Raw genomic sequence first — 16,302 nt, forward strand, 5'->3', positions numbered from 1 at the left:
GGTGAGACCCCATCTGGAGTAGTGCGTGCAGTTTTGGTCTCATCTGAGGATGGATGTTCTGGCTTTGGAGGGAGTGCAACAACGATTCGCCAGACTGACTCAGTGGATGGCAGGACCGATGTATGACAAGATACCGGATCAATTAACGCTAACTTCAGTGGAGTTCTGTAGAATCACAAGATGTGTTTTTTTTGGGGGGTTTGGGTCACACTGACGCTTATAAAACTCAAATAGGAATAGACAGGACATACCCAAGGAAGATGTTCCCAATGACCAGAGGAGTGCAAAGAAGAAATCTCTCCAACTGGAATGGCAAATTTGTGGAATGCCCTGCCACAGAAAGCAGTTAGGACCAAAATGTTGAATGTTTTCAGGAAGGGGATAGATTTAATCTAAAGGGATCAAAGGGTAGGGGAGAAAGCAGGAACAAGGGGCTGATTTGGATTATCAGCCACGATCAGTGAGTGGCAGAGCAGGTTCAAACAGCCGACTGCACAATGCCTGATCTCTCCAGAGTCATGACTGGTGGAGGTTCAACCAGAGGATCACCACATCTCAGGCGAGAATCAAAGGTGGGGCCTTTACAGTAACCTTAGCCAGTAGAGGAACTGAACTTGTGCTGCTGTTGTCATTACTTTGCATCACAAACTAGACAGCCTGACAACTGAGTTAATAGCCTGCTGACAGAAGTGCAATTGGAAATCAAAAATTTTCAAAAGCAAGGCATGAAAGAATGAAAAAATCTAAAATCTCTCTTCGGCTTCAAGGCTGGCATTAGATGACGTTTTGTGCAGATAGTTTAGGTCCCAGTCGAAGAGATATTTTTCAGTCTTTGCCACCACATACAACATCATGCATATGAAACAAAATTGATTAATCAGGGGACAATGCTATTAATTCAAATGACATGCCTGGAAGCATTTAAGAATTGGGTTAGACCAATTAGATTGATTTATAGAAATACAAAGGCAAAAGCAGCAGAAAATGAAATACTGCAAGTATTGAAGGAACAGGCCAAACATCATTATTTCAAATACACAGTATGAGGACTGTACATCTCAATGACTGTTTCAGATGCTACCTGATCTGTTGTTTTCAGTCTGTTTTGATTAATTTTCTTCATTGAAGCCTGTGGGAACGTTGACCAGCTTTTCCAGCTTTATCTTTTCAATTGGTGTCTGGTCATCAATTAAATCAGGATTTAATAATCCGTCTGAAGAATAATGCTGCTCACAGAGTGGAAGGATCATCTTTTCACGTGTCTCCTTAAGACTTTATTCTTCCGAGACAAAAGTGCTGAAATGCAGCATAGGGTTTCAGAAGAATTCCCAGTTGTGATTGGTTTGTGGAAATACAAGCATCCTGGAATGTGGCTCAAGTGCATGCTGAATGATACCTGAATGGGGTTCAGTGGGGATGCACACTTCCCCAGTCAGTCAAAAACTAATTTAACATCCAAACAACCATTTGGCGGGGATAATGGGAACTGCCGATGCTGGAGAATCCGAGATAACAAAGTGTGAAGCTGGATGAACACAGCAGACTGAGCAGCATCTTAGGAGCACAAAAGCTGATGTTTCAGGCCTAGACCCTTCATCAGAGAGGGGGATGGGGAGAGGGTTCTGAAATAAACAGGGAGAGAGGGGGAGGCGGACCGAAGATGGATAGAGGAGAAGACAGGTGGAGAGGAGAGTATAGATGGGGAGGTAGGGAGGGGATAGATCAGTCCAGGGAGGACAGACAGGTCAAGGAGGCGGGATGAGGTTAGTAGGTAGGAAATGGAGGTGCGGCTTGAGGTGGGAGGAGGGGATAGGTGAGAGGAAGAACAGGTTAGGGAGGCGGGGACGAGCTGGGCTGGTTTAGGGATGCAGTGGGAGGAGGGGACGAGCTGGGCTGGTTTTGGGATGCAGTGGGGGAAGGGAGATTTTGAAGCTTGTGTGGACTTCACAAGCTTCAAAATCTCCCCTTGCCCCACTGCATCCCTAAACCAGTCCAGCTCGTCCCTGCCTCCCTAACCTATTCTTCCTCTCACCTATCCCCTCCTCCTACCTCAAGCCGCACCTCCATTTCCTACCTACTAACCTCATCCCACCCCCTTGACATGTCCGTCCTCCCTGGACAGACCTATCCTCTCCCTTCCTGCCCACCTATACACTCCCCTCCACCTATCTTCTTTTCTCTCCATCTTTGGTCTGCCTCCCCCTCTCTCCCTATTTATTTCAGAACCCTCTCGCCATCCCCCTCTCTGATGAAGGGTCTAGGCCTGAAACGTCAGCTTTTGTGCTCCTGAGATGCTCCTTGGCCTGCTGTGTTCATCCAGCTTCACACTTTGTTAGCCATTTGGCGGGGTTTATTTCATGTTGAGTAAAGAGCTCTCTCAGATCCCTCACAAACAGCTTGTAATTAGCATCAGAAAAAGGTCAAGGAATATGTGCAGTGAAGAATGCAAAAGGGTTTCTCACTGATACACAAAACAAGGTCCACTCTCCTCACTGATAATGGGAACTGCAGATGCTGGAGAATCCAAGATAAAGTGTAAAGCTGGATGAACACAGCAGGCCAAGCAGCATCTCAGGAGCACAAAAGCTGACGTTTTGGGCCTAGACCCTTCATCAGAGATCTCTCTGATGAAGGGTCTAGGCCTGAAACGTCAGCTTTTGTGCTCCTGAGATGTGGCTTGGCCTGCTGTGTTCATCCAGCTTCACGTTTTGTTATCCCACTCTCAACACTAACAGCACTCTATTCACTAAGCTGTCCTTTGTTCCCAGCAAAATAAGATGTTGAAACTACAGACTTCTGTTAGAAATCCAATGGGTTAAGCTTGTACTCGTCATTGCATGCACATCTGCCAGCCAAGAAACAATTGTGCAATGTCTCTTTACACCATAATTTAAAACAACATTCAATTTCTTTCCCATCGAATGAAATTTGTCCAGCAGAATGCTCACAACTGCAGTACTCACGAAAATCAAGAGGTAATTGAATACCCAAGTTAAACCCATTTTACATACTTAAATGTACCTGGATGTATTTTCACCCTATGATCCTGTATTAAAATTGTAAAATGGTCAGACGAATTTACAAAAATGATATTGTAAAAGAGAGTACGCTAAAGGTGAATCTGAGCGATGTTTCAGTATAACACCGGTGCTGCACTGATGATGATGTGCTGCACTGATGCGTCATTTCCAATTAAGACATTAAAGAGACCTCCTCTGCCCTCTAGGGTAGACCCAAAAAATCTTATGGCATTAGTTTGAGGAAGAGGAGGATTCTGGGGCATCTGCAGCCTTTGGGACTCAATGTGGAGATCAATAATTTTAGGGCCTGAGCACCTTCTCCCATGTCCTTACTCCAATCCCTACACACCAGATTGTGTCATTGCATGGGCTGCTCCCACAATCATTCCATTGTCAGCATACTAACAGAACCCATTAGCAGCAACTGATACCTGCAGGCTGACCTTTACCAATTCCTTTGTCTGTTCAACTGTTGTTTTCTCTCTCTGGGCTTCATTCTACTTATCATTTACTCCTTCTTCACCCCATCTTCAGCATATATATGAACATTTTCCTAGCTACATCTCATGGAGGGTCACCGGACTTGAAACATTAACTCTGCTTTACTTCCATAGATGCTACCAGACTTGCTGAATTTTTCCTGTAATTTCTGTTTTTTTTATTTGGTTTCCAGCCTTTTTAAAAAATATATAAAAACCTGAATTTAGATCACATTCATCTGGGGGATACATCCTAATGCATACCACATATACTAAGTTATCTTGAAGTATTATGACTCAAATGCTAGTCATCTTTTGAAAATCACAACCTATTAACAGCAATAAGGTGAAAAAAAAATAGGATGTTTAGAGGCTAACTGAGGGAGGAGTATTGATGACTATAACAAGTCTGGACCTTCATTCAACCTAAATCTGTTATTATTTCACTGAAGCATCAACATAAGATACTTTTTAATTATCTAATAAGATGTGGCAATTGGTGTCAAGGCTAGTGGTTATTGCCCAACCCCAAGCGTCCTTAAAAAAAACGTATCACCTTCTTGAACCACTGAGGTCAATCTGAAACAGACACCCACAGTACTGTTGAAAAAGTTCCAGGATTTTGACCTGGCAAAACTGAAGGGTGTTATAATTCCAAACCATGGTGGTGTGGTATGGAGGGGAATTCACAGACGCTAATGTTAGTTGGCTGCATTTAATTTTCTAAAGGTGGAGATCATGGGTTTGAGGGGTGCTGAAAGAGGTTTCTCCCCTGAACAAGAGTGCCCCAACAAAGTTATAATGACACTAATTTTCCTAATGTAGAAATGAACTTTGAATAAAGATTCTCTGCCAATCATAGCACGCCACCCACTCCCCTCCCCAACAAAAACTTATTTTTGTTATTTACTTTTGACAGTCTACAATTTCTGGTAGTGTGTTACTGGTATGTTTCAAAGTATTAAACTGATTTAACTTATTTTTTTATCATTAAAGGAGAAGCAGATTCACAATGACATTCCAAGTTCAAAATGCAGCCTCCTCACCCCAAAAGGGCAAGAATGCTACAACATAGTTTCTTCTAATGTTGTGATAAAAGCACAATTAACTCAGTGTAGTGAAGTTGTTACCCATGACCTAAAATGAAGAGACTGTGTCTCGAACACAGACAGGATTCACATTCCAAAGGAAAAGTGTGAATATAAAGTAAAATGGGTGCACATACATTCAAATTATTTGCCACCACAGCTTTTGAGTACTACCAAAGCTAGCCTAAATTCCACTGAGATGCAATCAGAAATTCTCACTGCATTGAGAAAACATATGCAAATTGTCTGGCAACACAGTAATCAAAACAAAGTCCAGAGAATTTTCTTCCCTTCAATTTGAAGAGTTAAAATTTACCTGGATGGAGCAACCCCTATCAAGTTAGGTCCTAATCCTCTGAAAAGTGATCTTGGTCCCTCCTTTTCGAGGATAGATCTGTAAAAAAAATACAAAGCTGGAAAGTATTTGAAATGAGGAAACAAGGCAGCTGAACTCTTGCAACCTCATTATTTCGCTGCTGCCTAAAACATGAAAGTTTAACCTGAACACAAAAATTCCACTATCCTCTCGGGTGGCTGTATGATCACCCACCAAGGCATATATTCAGAGATAAGAGATAACAAAGTGTGGAGCTGTTTGAACACAGCAGGCCAAGCAGCATCTTAGGAGCACAAAAACTGACGTTTTGGGTCTAGGCCCGTCATCAGAAAAGGGGGATGGGGAGGGTTCCTCTGAAATAAACAGGGAGAGGGGGAGGCAGATCGAAGGTGAATAGAGGAGAAGATAGGTGGAGAGGAGACAGACAAGTTAAAGGGACGGGGATGGAGTCTGTAGAGGTGAGTATAGGTGGGGCAGGTAGGGAGGGGATAGGTCAGTCCGGGGAGGACAGACAGGTCAAGGGGGCGGGATGAGGTTAGGAGGTAGGAAATGGAGGTACAGCTTGAGGTGGGAGGAGGGTATAGGTGAGAGGAAGAACAGGTTAGGAAGGCAGGAACGAGCTGGGCTGGTTTTAGGATGCAGTGGGGACAGAGGAGATTTTGAAGCTTGTGAAATCCACATTGATACCATTGGGCTGCAGGGTTCCTAAGTGGAATATGAGTTGCTGTTCCTGCAACCTTCAGGTGGCATCGCTGTGGCACTGCAGGAGGCCCAGGATGGACAAGTCGTCTGAGGAATGGGAGGGGGAGTTAAAATGGTTCGCGACTGGGAGGTGCAGTTGTTTGTTGCGAACTGAGTGTAGATGTTCTGCAAAGCGGTCCCCAAGCCTCCGTTTAGTTTCCCCAATGTACAGGTAGCCACGACGGGTACAGCGGACGCAGTATACCACATTGGCAGATGTGCAGGTGAACATCTGCTTGAGGCGGAAAGTCATCTTGGGGCCTGGGATGTAGGTGAGGGAGGTGTGTGGGCAAGTGTAGCATTTCCTGCGGTTGCGCGGGAAAGTGCCGGGTGTGGTGGGGTTGGAAGGGAGTGTGGACCGGACAAGAGAGCCCTGGAGAGAGTGGTCTCTGTGGAAGGCAGACAAGGGTGGGGATGGAAAAATGTCTTGGGTGGTGGGGTCGGATTGTAGATGGCGGAAGTGTCGGAGGACGATGCGTTGTATCCGGAGGCTGGTGGGGTGCTATGTGAGGACTAGGGGGATTTTCTTTTGGCGGTTATTGCGGGGACGGGGTGTGAGGGATGAGTTGCGGGAAATGCGGGAGACAAGGTTGAGGGCTTTCTCGACCACTGCGGGTGGTGGGAGGGGTTGAGTTTGTGGTCCTTGAAGAACGAGGACATCTGGGATGTATGGGAGTAGAATGCCTCATCCTGGGAGCAGATGCGGCAGAGGCGAAGGAATTGGGAATAGTGGATGAAACTTTTTGCAGGAAGGTGGGTGGGAGGAGGTGTATTCTAGGTAGCTATGGGAGTCAACTGTCCATCCTTAAGGTTCTCCTTAAAGCCTACTTCTTGGACAAAGCTTTTGGTATCTGTCCTATTAACTATTTCCTTGCCATTATTTTTTGGAGTACTTTGGGACATTTATTGATACATTAAAGGCAATAAATAAATTATTTTTCCATTTGTTAGATAATTACATCAGGAAGCATAAGCATCAACTCAGTCTCTATTTTAAAACCACCTTTTTGGCAGCACTCTGCAAATACAAACTTCTTTTAAACATCACTTCACCAAACTTAGAATTAAAAGCAAAGGTTAAAGTTGGTTAGAATTTCACTGCAGAACAGTCTGAACTGAAACATTAGACACCTCTTCCATGCATCAACTTCAACTTACAGGAAAACCATTCTCTCTGTTTATAGCTTCCACTCCCCAATATTAAGACAACAATGCACAAGTGGTCTCCCAATAATTAAGCTGTTCAAACTTGAACTTGAGTTTAATGTTGATGATGGATCAGCTCATGTCTTTGGAAAAAGCTGAAAGATTGCAGCCGAACCTTACTCTCAATTACACATGCTCACTTGATTATTGAAACCATGAAATGCCCAAGGCAGTGTGGGGCCTGCTGCACAAAAGGTATCTTACTCTACAAGGTACCATACACATGCTATTCTATGGATTTCCTTTAAATTTCCAGAATTAATTAAAAATAATAGTTCAGGATAAATACAAATATGGAATAGTCAGAAGAAAGAAATATTAAACTATTTATATTGCCTTTCCCAATTATAAGACATTTCAACGTTTTGTGGCGTGGATGAGTTCTACATCATCACTGCTCAGCACAAAATAAAACAACTCTTCCTCATATGTGTACAAATCCCTTGCATAAAATTTTAAATCTTTCTGCAAGGTCTAGAGGACGACCATCTAACTGGAAGAGATTCTCCTCGTCTGCTTTGTCTAAGCCTGTCAAAATTCAGCACCATTTATTTATGAAGCCCAAAGTGCAATGTTTAATGAACAGTGTTCAAACAAAGTAAAATCTATCATTCTAATGAGCTTCTGTGAAAGATGCCGCTAACAATTAGATGCAGAGCAATCAAGATAACAAAGTGTGAAGCTGGATGAACACAGCAGGCCAAGCAGCATCTTAGGAGCACAAAAGCTGACGTTTCGGGCCTAGACCCTTCATCAGAGAGGGGGATGGGGAGAGGGTTCTGAAATAAATAGGGAGAGAGGGAGAGGCGGACCGAAGATGGATAGAGGAGAAGTTAGGTGGAGAGGAGAGTATAGGTGGGGAGGTAGGGAGGGGATCGGTCAGTCCGGAGAGGACGGACAGACCAAGGAGGCGGAATGAGGTTAGTAGGTAGGAAATAGAGGTGTGGCTTGAGGAGGGAGGAGGGGATAGGTGAGAGGAAGAACAGGTTAGGGAGGCGGGGACGAGCTGGGCTGGTTTTGGGATGCAGTGGGGGAAGGGGAGATTTTGAAGCTTGTGAAGTCCACATTGATACCATTGGGCTGCAAGGTTCCCAAGCGAAATATGAGTTGCTGTTCCTGCAACCTTCGGGTGGCATCATTATGGCACTGCAAGAAGTCCAGGATGGACATGTCGTCTAAGGAATGGGAGTGGGAGTTAAAATGGTTCGCGACTGGGAGGTGCAGTTGTTTATGGGTGCCTGCATGGACCCAAGCTATGCCAGCCTCTTTGTAGGTTACGTGAAACAGTCCTTCTTCCGCACCTACACTGGCCCCAAACCCCACCTCTTCCTCTGTTACATTGATGACTGTATCAGCGCTGCCTCTTGCTCGCAACAGGAGCTCGAACAGTTCATCCACTTCACCAACACGTTCCACCCCAACCTCATGTTCACCTGGGCCATCTCCAACACATCCCACACCTTCCTGGACCCCCCTGTCTCCATCTCAGGCAACCAGCCTTTAACTGATGTCCATTTCAAGCCCACTGACTCCGACAGCTACCTAGTATACACCTGCTCCCACCCACTCACTTGCAAAAATTCCATCCCCTATTCCCAATTCCTTCACCTCGGCCGCATCTGCTCCCAAGATGAGGCATTCTACTCCCGCACATCCAAGATGCCCACGTTCTTTATGGACCGCAACTTCCACCCCGCAGTGGTCAAGTACGCCCTTGACCATGTCTCCCGCAACTCATCCCTCACATCGCGCCTCCACAATAACCGCCCAGAGAGAATCCCCCTCGTCCTCACATACCACCCCACCAACCTGCGGATACAACGCATCATCCTCCGACACTTCCGCCATCTACAATCCGACCCCTCCACCCAAGACATTTTTCCATCCCCACCCTTGTCTGCATTCCGCAGAGATCACTCTCTCCGGGACTCCCTTGTCACTCCACACTCCCCTCCAACCCCATCACACCCAGCATCTTCCCCTGCAACCGCAGGAAGTGCTACACTTGCCCCCACACCTTCTCCTTCACCCCCATCCCAGGCCCCAAGATGACTTTCCATATCAAGCAGATGTTCACCTGCACCCACTGTACCTGTTGTGGCTTCCTCTACATTGGGGAAACCAAGATGAAGCTTGGGGACCGCTTTACAGAACACCTCTGTTCGTTCGCTATAAACAACTGCACCTCCCAGTTGTGAACCATTTTAACTGCCCCTCCCATTCCTCAGACGACATGTCAATCCTGGGCCTCCTGCAGTGCCATAATGGTGCCACCCGAAGATTGCAGGAACAACAAATCATTTTCTGTTTGGAAACCCTGCAGCCCAATGGTATCATTGTGGATTTCACAAGCTTCAAAGTCTCCCCTTCCCCCATTGCATCCCTAAACCAGCCCAGCTCGTCCCCGCCTCCCTAACCTGTTCTTCCTCTCACCTATCCCCTCCTCCCACCTCAAGCTGCACCTCCATTTCCTACCTACTAACCTCATCCCGCCTCCTTGGTCTGTCTTCTCCCCAATCTGACCTATCCCCTCCCTACCTCCCAATCTATACTCTCCTCTCCACCTATCTTCTCCTCTATCAATCTTCGTCAGCCTCCTTTTATTTCAGAACCCTTTTCCCATCCCCTCTCTGATGAAGGGTCTAGGCCAGAAACGTCAGCTTTTGTGCGCCTGAGATGCTGCTTGGCCCGCTGTGTTTATCCAGCTTCACACTTTGTCATCTCAGATTCTCCAGCATCTGCAGTTCTCATTATCTCAGATGCAGAGCAATGATGTTCAACAGGGGCAACGAGATGAGCTTTGTCACAGCAGTCAGGAGATTAAAACAATGGATTTAGTTTACAATACTGCATAGTGTTACATTTCTTAAGGCTCCTGCTCCATAAAGAGAACAGATTGCCAATGACAAAGGGATATGACAGAAAAATGCAGTGTGTTATGAGCTTGCTGTAAATTGGGCTTCTGGAAGAAAAGGAAATCCATAAGACAAAATTTCAATTTTTGATAGCATTCATTCATGTTAACTTTTTTTTGGGCAACAGCAATTGGTCAGGATAGGGAACATGACTTCAACCAGCAGTGTAGCAAGTACCTATGTTTTCAACTTCTTCATTACTGTCTAGAGTTTAAACTGACTTTAACATGCAACTTCCATTTGATATTTCTTTGAAAGTAGATTTTGGTTAGCAAATAAGCTTTTGTTTAAACCAAATAAAATACATTAGATGCAAATGCAAAGAGATTCTGGATTTTGAATAGCTCCTCTTTAGCTAGATAACTGCATAAGTAAAGTCAATCCAGTAAGATAGACCTACTTTTTCTCTACAGTATTATCATCACCACTGATTTTTAAGTTGGCCAAGGTCCGAACTACAGACAATCTTAAAGTCAAATATCACAGCCAAATGAAATAATTGCTGCTTGAGTGTTATTTTAATAGAATCAAGAAAAAAAGTGATTAGAAAGTTGGTCCCATCTGTAGGAGAAACAGGGTTAATGTTTGAAGTCTGAGATCTGAACAGACAAGCTGACAGGCACCTATTAATCTTTTCTGATTGTTTCTGAAGCATTACCCACCCATGTTAAACGGTAGTTTTGGGCAACTAGTGTATTACGAGGAATGTTCTCACCCCATTTCTTGAGCAAGAATGTCACATTTATCATTTTCCAAATCTCCGGCATCTCCCCAATATTTCGGGGATATTAAAAATCAAGGCAAGCTTTCTACAACATCACCAGTGGCTGAGACTATTGGTGCAGTTGTTTGAATATGATATTTCAGTCCAGATTCACTAACTGACTTATTATTTCAAATTCTTGGACACAGCATGTAGCTCCTCAGTGCTGAGCTTTGAGTATTTTTCTCTGTTGCTTTCTATTACCATTACCTTCTCACTGTGAGCTTGAACTCACTATGAATATCGGACACATCTCCAGCCAAACTTTCAGAGCAGTGTTAGAGCTGCTTGGTGCATGCACTCCCTCATGGTCAGCCATTTTTTCTTTGTACAGCACTATTGAGTAATGCCACATCATACTTTTGCTTTTATTTTTCCCTATTTTGCAGGAAAGCTTCATAGATCATAGAATCCCTAGTGTGGAATCAGACCCTTCAGCCCACCAAGTCCACACCACTCCTCAGAGTAACCCACCCAGATCCATCCCTCATAGTGCACCGAAACTACACAACCCTGAACTACAGGCAATTTAGCATGGCCAATCCACCTGACATGCACATCTTTGGACTGTGGGAGAAAACTGGAGCTTTAAGTAGTATATTAACAAGCTATAATATTGGGTTCCCTGTCATGTGTCGGAAATGAATAACTCATTTACAGCTGGATGCTAACTGTAATAATGTTAAATAATAATAAAAATAGTAATAATGAACAGGGCAAACGAAGATGATTAGGTAATTGCACAGCACAATCCCTGCACCCATTTTCACAAGCTGAAAGGTCACACTTTGACACATTTGGTCTAATGTGCTGCCAGCCTAACTGAGTAATTATAGCAATTTCAGTTGTTATTTTAGATTTTTAAAAAGACTTCACTCATGGTTATGTTGGTGCCCATCTCTAGTTGTCCTTGAGGAGGTTTTGGTGGGCTGCCTTCTTGAACTTCTGCAATCCATTCTGTGTAGCTACAGCCAGAATGTCTTTAGTAAGGAAGTTCAGGGATTTTTGACCCAGCAACATCTAAGGAAGGGCAATATAATTCCAAGCAAAGACGGCGAGTGGTTCGAAGGGAAACTTGCAGATAGTGGTATTTTATTGAGATGTCCAGCATTTTTGCTTTTGATGAGCAGTCTTTTCTAGAAACAGCTTTTTGACTTTGGCTATTTCAGCAGGATTTGTGCAAATGGGACTTTGAAATACAAAGAACACTGATTAAAACACTAATTGGAGGCACAAACTAAGTCAACCAATGCAAAAATAGCTTTGCAGTCGCATCCCAAATCTTAAACCATAAGAAATAAAGAGAGTTTGGAAACACCAAACATAACAATAAAAGCAAAGTACTGCAGATGCTGGAGATTGGAAATTAAAAAACAAATACAACAACTGTTTTGTTGATACAACAAGCAGATCCCAAATGCTAAAATTAATGAATATCAAACTTGAAATGCACTAACTGGATAATAATTGATCTGACCAGGAAAACACTGTGCTAAAGCACGACCCAACTGTAAGAAGCTAATTAATTACTTTACTGAAGAAATGCAGAAAACATCAAAATAAATAGAAACAGTTCTCTTACTTTAGAACTTGGAACAGCCCAGGGGCTACACGTGCTGGTCGAACAACACCCGGCCCATTGATCGTGTTAAGGTTCACCTGTGGAACGTAGACCGGACGAAGTGTTAAGCCCGAGGACTGCAGCCGAGTCTTAATCACTTCCAATGGGCAAGTGACAATTGCCCCCACTGTTCCTCCACACCTATGGATAATGCAAAGAAAGGGGAACAATTAGTACATTTCACTTAGCTAACGGGGTACACGTGAAACAGTGGTAGCTCTAAGTGAGCTTGTCTATGGAAAGAGAGGGATAAAGGTTAATGGGAAAAGAATGCTATTACTATCCATTTTGATTAACTAATAGAAAAAAAATCCATGTGCTGAAAATCTGAAATAAAAGCAGAAAGTGACTGAAACACAAGTAGGTTCTTCAGCATTTATGGAGAGAGATCATTCCTCAAAAAACATACACAATTCTTGCTGATATTTAAAGATTCTGTTATCAACATATGGTGAAATTTTGCACAGGGCTGACCGTAAATATACATTGCATTCACAGTCTTTTTCTATTCATTTGCAGGATATGGCCATGGCTGGCTAGGCCAGCGTTTATTGTCCACCCCTAACAACCACATTGTTATGGGTCTGGAGTCACAAGTAGGTCAAACGAGGCAAGGATGGCAGACCTCCCTAGAGAACATTAGTGGGCCAGCTGGGCTTTTCTGCTGCCGCAAGAATCAATGCTGGTTTTATAGTCACCATTAGACTCTTAATTCCAGATTCTACAGATTATGAAGCATTACCAGGTTTCATTTTCACAAAATCTATATAGCTAAGCTTAGGTTGTATCTACACACATTGAGACAGTAAAGGCTCATTAAATATTGCTGGCTACCACTGTGATATTGACAATTTTGGAGAAAATGAGATTAATCTGAGTCAGCATTATTCGTGATATTAACTAAAGTAAAATATTTAAAAGTCTCATAACATACTAATTGCATCTCGTAATAATAGTCTTTCCCAGAAATTGGGAGGTGTTTATGGTTGAAGCTAAACTACACAGTTTATGTACCCAAAGTTGTACATTAACTGTAGTCAAATGCCAATCATTATTATTTTTACTGTCTTACCCTTCTGACTCTAAGTAGTTGTGCTATGGAGGCTGGCATTCCTCTTCCATCACCATCAAGCAGCCATTTATTTCTGGGCCGAAGTTCTAAGATGGCATCTTATTTCATTATGGAGAACTAAATTCACACCTGATCCTGTCCTTACCATATGTAATATATGCATAAGTTATAGAAGATTCACAATCAGGAGCATAAATACTGGTAGCTTTTCCATTTGCAAAGCCTTCAGATGCTCAAGCTAGTTGCAACATTCAGGGCTTGAGTGAAGATTTGTAGCTCAGGTGCTGGTTGTAGATGTTGGTGCGTTCGCTGAGCTGGGAGGTTTGATAGCAGTTGTTTCATCCCATTACTAGGTGACATCTTCAGTGCTGTTGTCCTGTGCGGTTTCGAATTTATATGGTCTGGTTTTTGCTGCTTCTGGTAGGTGCCAGTTCCAGCTGTGCATTGTAATGGTCAGTATATCGGGTCTAACTCAATAAGTTTGTTGATTTCTGCAGCCACAAATAGCTAGGCAAAAATCAATAAATCTTAACATTGCTTCTCTAAAAATGGTCCAAATTGGCCTGCTCCAAGAATGTAATGAACATAGCAGTCTGAACCGTCCATAACAGTTAACTCAGTGTAGTCGAAGTCAGAGTTTTACAGCACAGAACAGGCTCCTTCAGCTCTTTCTGCCTGTGCCAGTCATCAAGTGCCAACATACTTTAGTCCCATTTTCCATCACGCATGGTAATCTTAAATGAAACGGCCACTGCAACAAGCAGGGCACGCACAAGGAAAATTAGAAGGAAATCTGCTGCTGAATATTTTCCTGGACTGCTGCTCATATCACAGATTTCCAACATCTGCTAAATTTCCCATTTAAACGACAGCGACAATAAAACTCAGCACAAGGTTAAAGAACAACACCTTATCACTTGTTTAGCTTCATTGCTGCTTTGCAGACTCAACACCAGTGTCAACAACATTAGGTCAAAGCCCACTGTCACTTGACTGGAGAGCAGATGCTGGTAATGTTTCTACAATGACTAACTGCTCTGGACCAATCCTTTTCCTTTATTTACACATATTAGTATTTTCTATTACCTTGTAACATGATCCCCTTATCATCTAATCACTCCTGCTATTTGTCCTACACAGATTTTTTTTAAATTGAACTTGACTGATAAAAAACTTCTAGTGCTTCATCACCTCAATAATGTTAATTTATTGTGGATTTATCATTCTCAAAAGTACAGAGCAGGAATACAAGTACTGAAGTATTTTGTAACCTATGACAATTACCATATATCCCGGTTTTTTAAAAATGGCCCAGAAAACAAACACAAAAATTTGTTTATGCAGTGACAAACTTAAGAGTCTCTGCTAACCTAGGATAAACATTTCTTCAGCTTTGAATTTAGAATTAGTGCCATACAAATCACTAACTCAAACATTGCAGCTCTTCTGGAGAGGGGCAGGAGGTTAGAAGGATTCCACTTGGGTGACAAGCCAAACAGAAAATACAGCAGAGGCTGGAGAATTGAAATATAAACAAATGTACAGCAAGTCAAGCAGCACTTGCAAGAGAGAAATGTCTTAATGTTTCAGGTTCACGACCTTTCAGGAGTCAGAAAATGGCCTTAGACAGCTCATTGTATCTTACAAAAAGAGTAAGGCGGCTTACTTATGAATCTCCATTACAATTTTTTTTCAGTCCCAGGACGGATGCACCACCAAATAGGTCAGCACTTATTGCCCATCCTAGGCTACTTTCTTTGAACCACTGCAGACCACGAAGGTAGAAGGCCCCATGGCGCTGTTAGAGTAAGACTTTTTACCTAGTGACAATGAAGGAATAATGATAATAGTTCCAAGTCAGGATGATGAGTACCTCGGAAGGGAAATTAGAGGTGGGGATATACCTGTGAACCTGTTGTTCTTATCCTTCTGGGTGGGAGATATCATGAGTTTGGATGGTGCTATCAAAGGATCCCAGATGAGTTGCTCCAGTGTATCTTGCAGATGGTATATACTGTTACCCTTGTAAGGTAAGTCAAAGTCACCATAGATTTATTAGACCATAGCGTGATCTTGTTAAAAGAAAAAGATAATTGGTGGTGATTTTACCCAAAGGTTACCACACCTCGGACAAGGGAAGAGGCTGACTTGAAGAATCTTTCACAGTAACCACAGTTGGTGCGGGACTTGAACCCACACTGTTCATCCAGCCAACAGAGCTTCACTTTCATTTGTATCACTGGTGAAGGGTATAACAGTTGAAGATGGAAGAAAGGTTGCATATCAAGCATGTTGCTTTGTCCTAGATGGTATTGAGTTCATGGATGTTTTTGGAGCTCTAACCATCATGCAAGTGGGGATTTGTGCCTTGTGAATGGTGAAAAGGCTAAGGGGTGACGATGGCCTTGTGGTATTATCACTGAACTGTTAATCCAGAGACCCAGGTAATGTTCTGAGGACCTGGGTTCATATCCTGCCATGGCAGATGGTGGAATTTGAATTCAGTAAAATATGTGGAATTAAGAATCTGACAATGACCATGAATCCATTGTCAGTTGTTAGAAAAGCCCATTTGGTTCACTAATGTCCTTTAGGGAAGGAAACTGCCATCCTCACCTGCTCTGGCCTACAAGTGACTCCAGACCCACAGCATTGTGGTTGACTTTGAACTGCCCTCTGCGCAATTAGGGATGGGCAATAGATGCTGCTTACCCAGCGTTGCCCACATCCCATTAATGAATAAAAACAAAAGTGATCATCAGCCTCTGACCAGCTCTTGTAGCTACACTATTTATGTAGCTGACTAAAAATTGAACCAGACAAACGGTAATTACCCCAGGATGTTTACAGCACATGATTCAGTAATAGCCATGTCAATGAATGTTAAAGGGAGTTGATTAGATCCTCTTATGGTTGATGGTAGCCGGTAACCTGGCATGTGTGGCACATTTGTTCCTTACCACTTATTAGCTCAACGTTGGATGTTATGCAGTTCTTTCTGCATATGGACAAAGACGGTTTCAATGAATAGTGCTGACTATTGTGTGATCAGTGTACATC

At 43.2% G+C, this 16,302-nt stretch overlaps 1 protein-coding gene across 1 annotated transcript in view; it reads right to left on the reverse strand.

Annotated features, from left to right (window-relative positions):
- The window catches only part of slc25a33 (solute carrier family 25 member 33), a 46,638-nt gene that overhangs the window by 14,808 nt on the left and 15,528 nt on the right, over nt 1–16,302 (reverse strand). Inside the window, exons 2-3 of the mRNA XM_059655605.1 lie at nt 12,132–12,311; nt 4,904–4,981 (exon numbers count right to left, since the gene is read on the reverse strand). Of these exons, the coding sequence (XP_059511588.1) occupies nt 4,904–4,981; nt 12,132–12,311 (258 nt within the window). The remainder of the gene's footprint in view (nt 1–4,903; nt 4,982–12,131; nt 12,312–16,302) is intronic.

Source organism: Stegostoma tigrinum, chromosome 28 (genome assembly GCF_030684315.1).
Source record: "Stegostoma tigrinum isolate sSteTig4 chromosome 28, sSteTig4.hap1, whole genome shotgun sequence".
Classification (NCBI taxonomy): domain Eukaryota; kingdom Metazoa; phylum Chordata; class Chondrichthyes; order Orectolobiformes; family Stegostomatidae; genus Stegostoma; species Stegostoma tigrinum.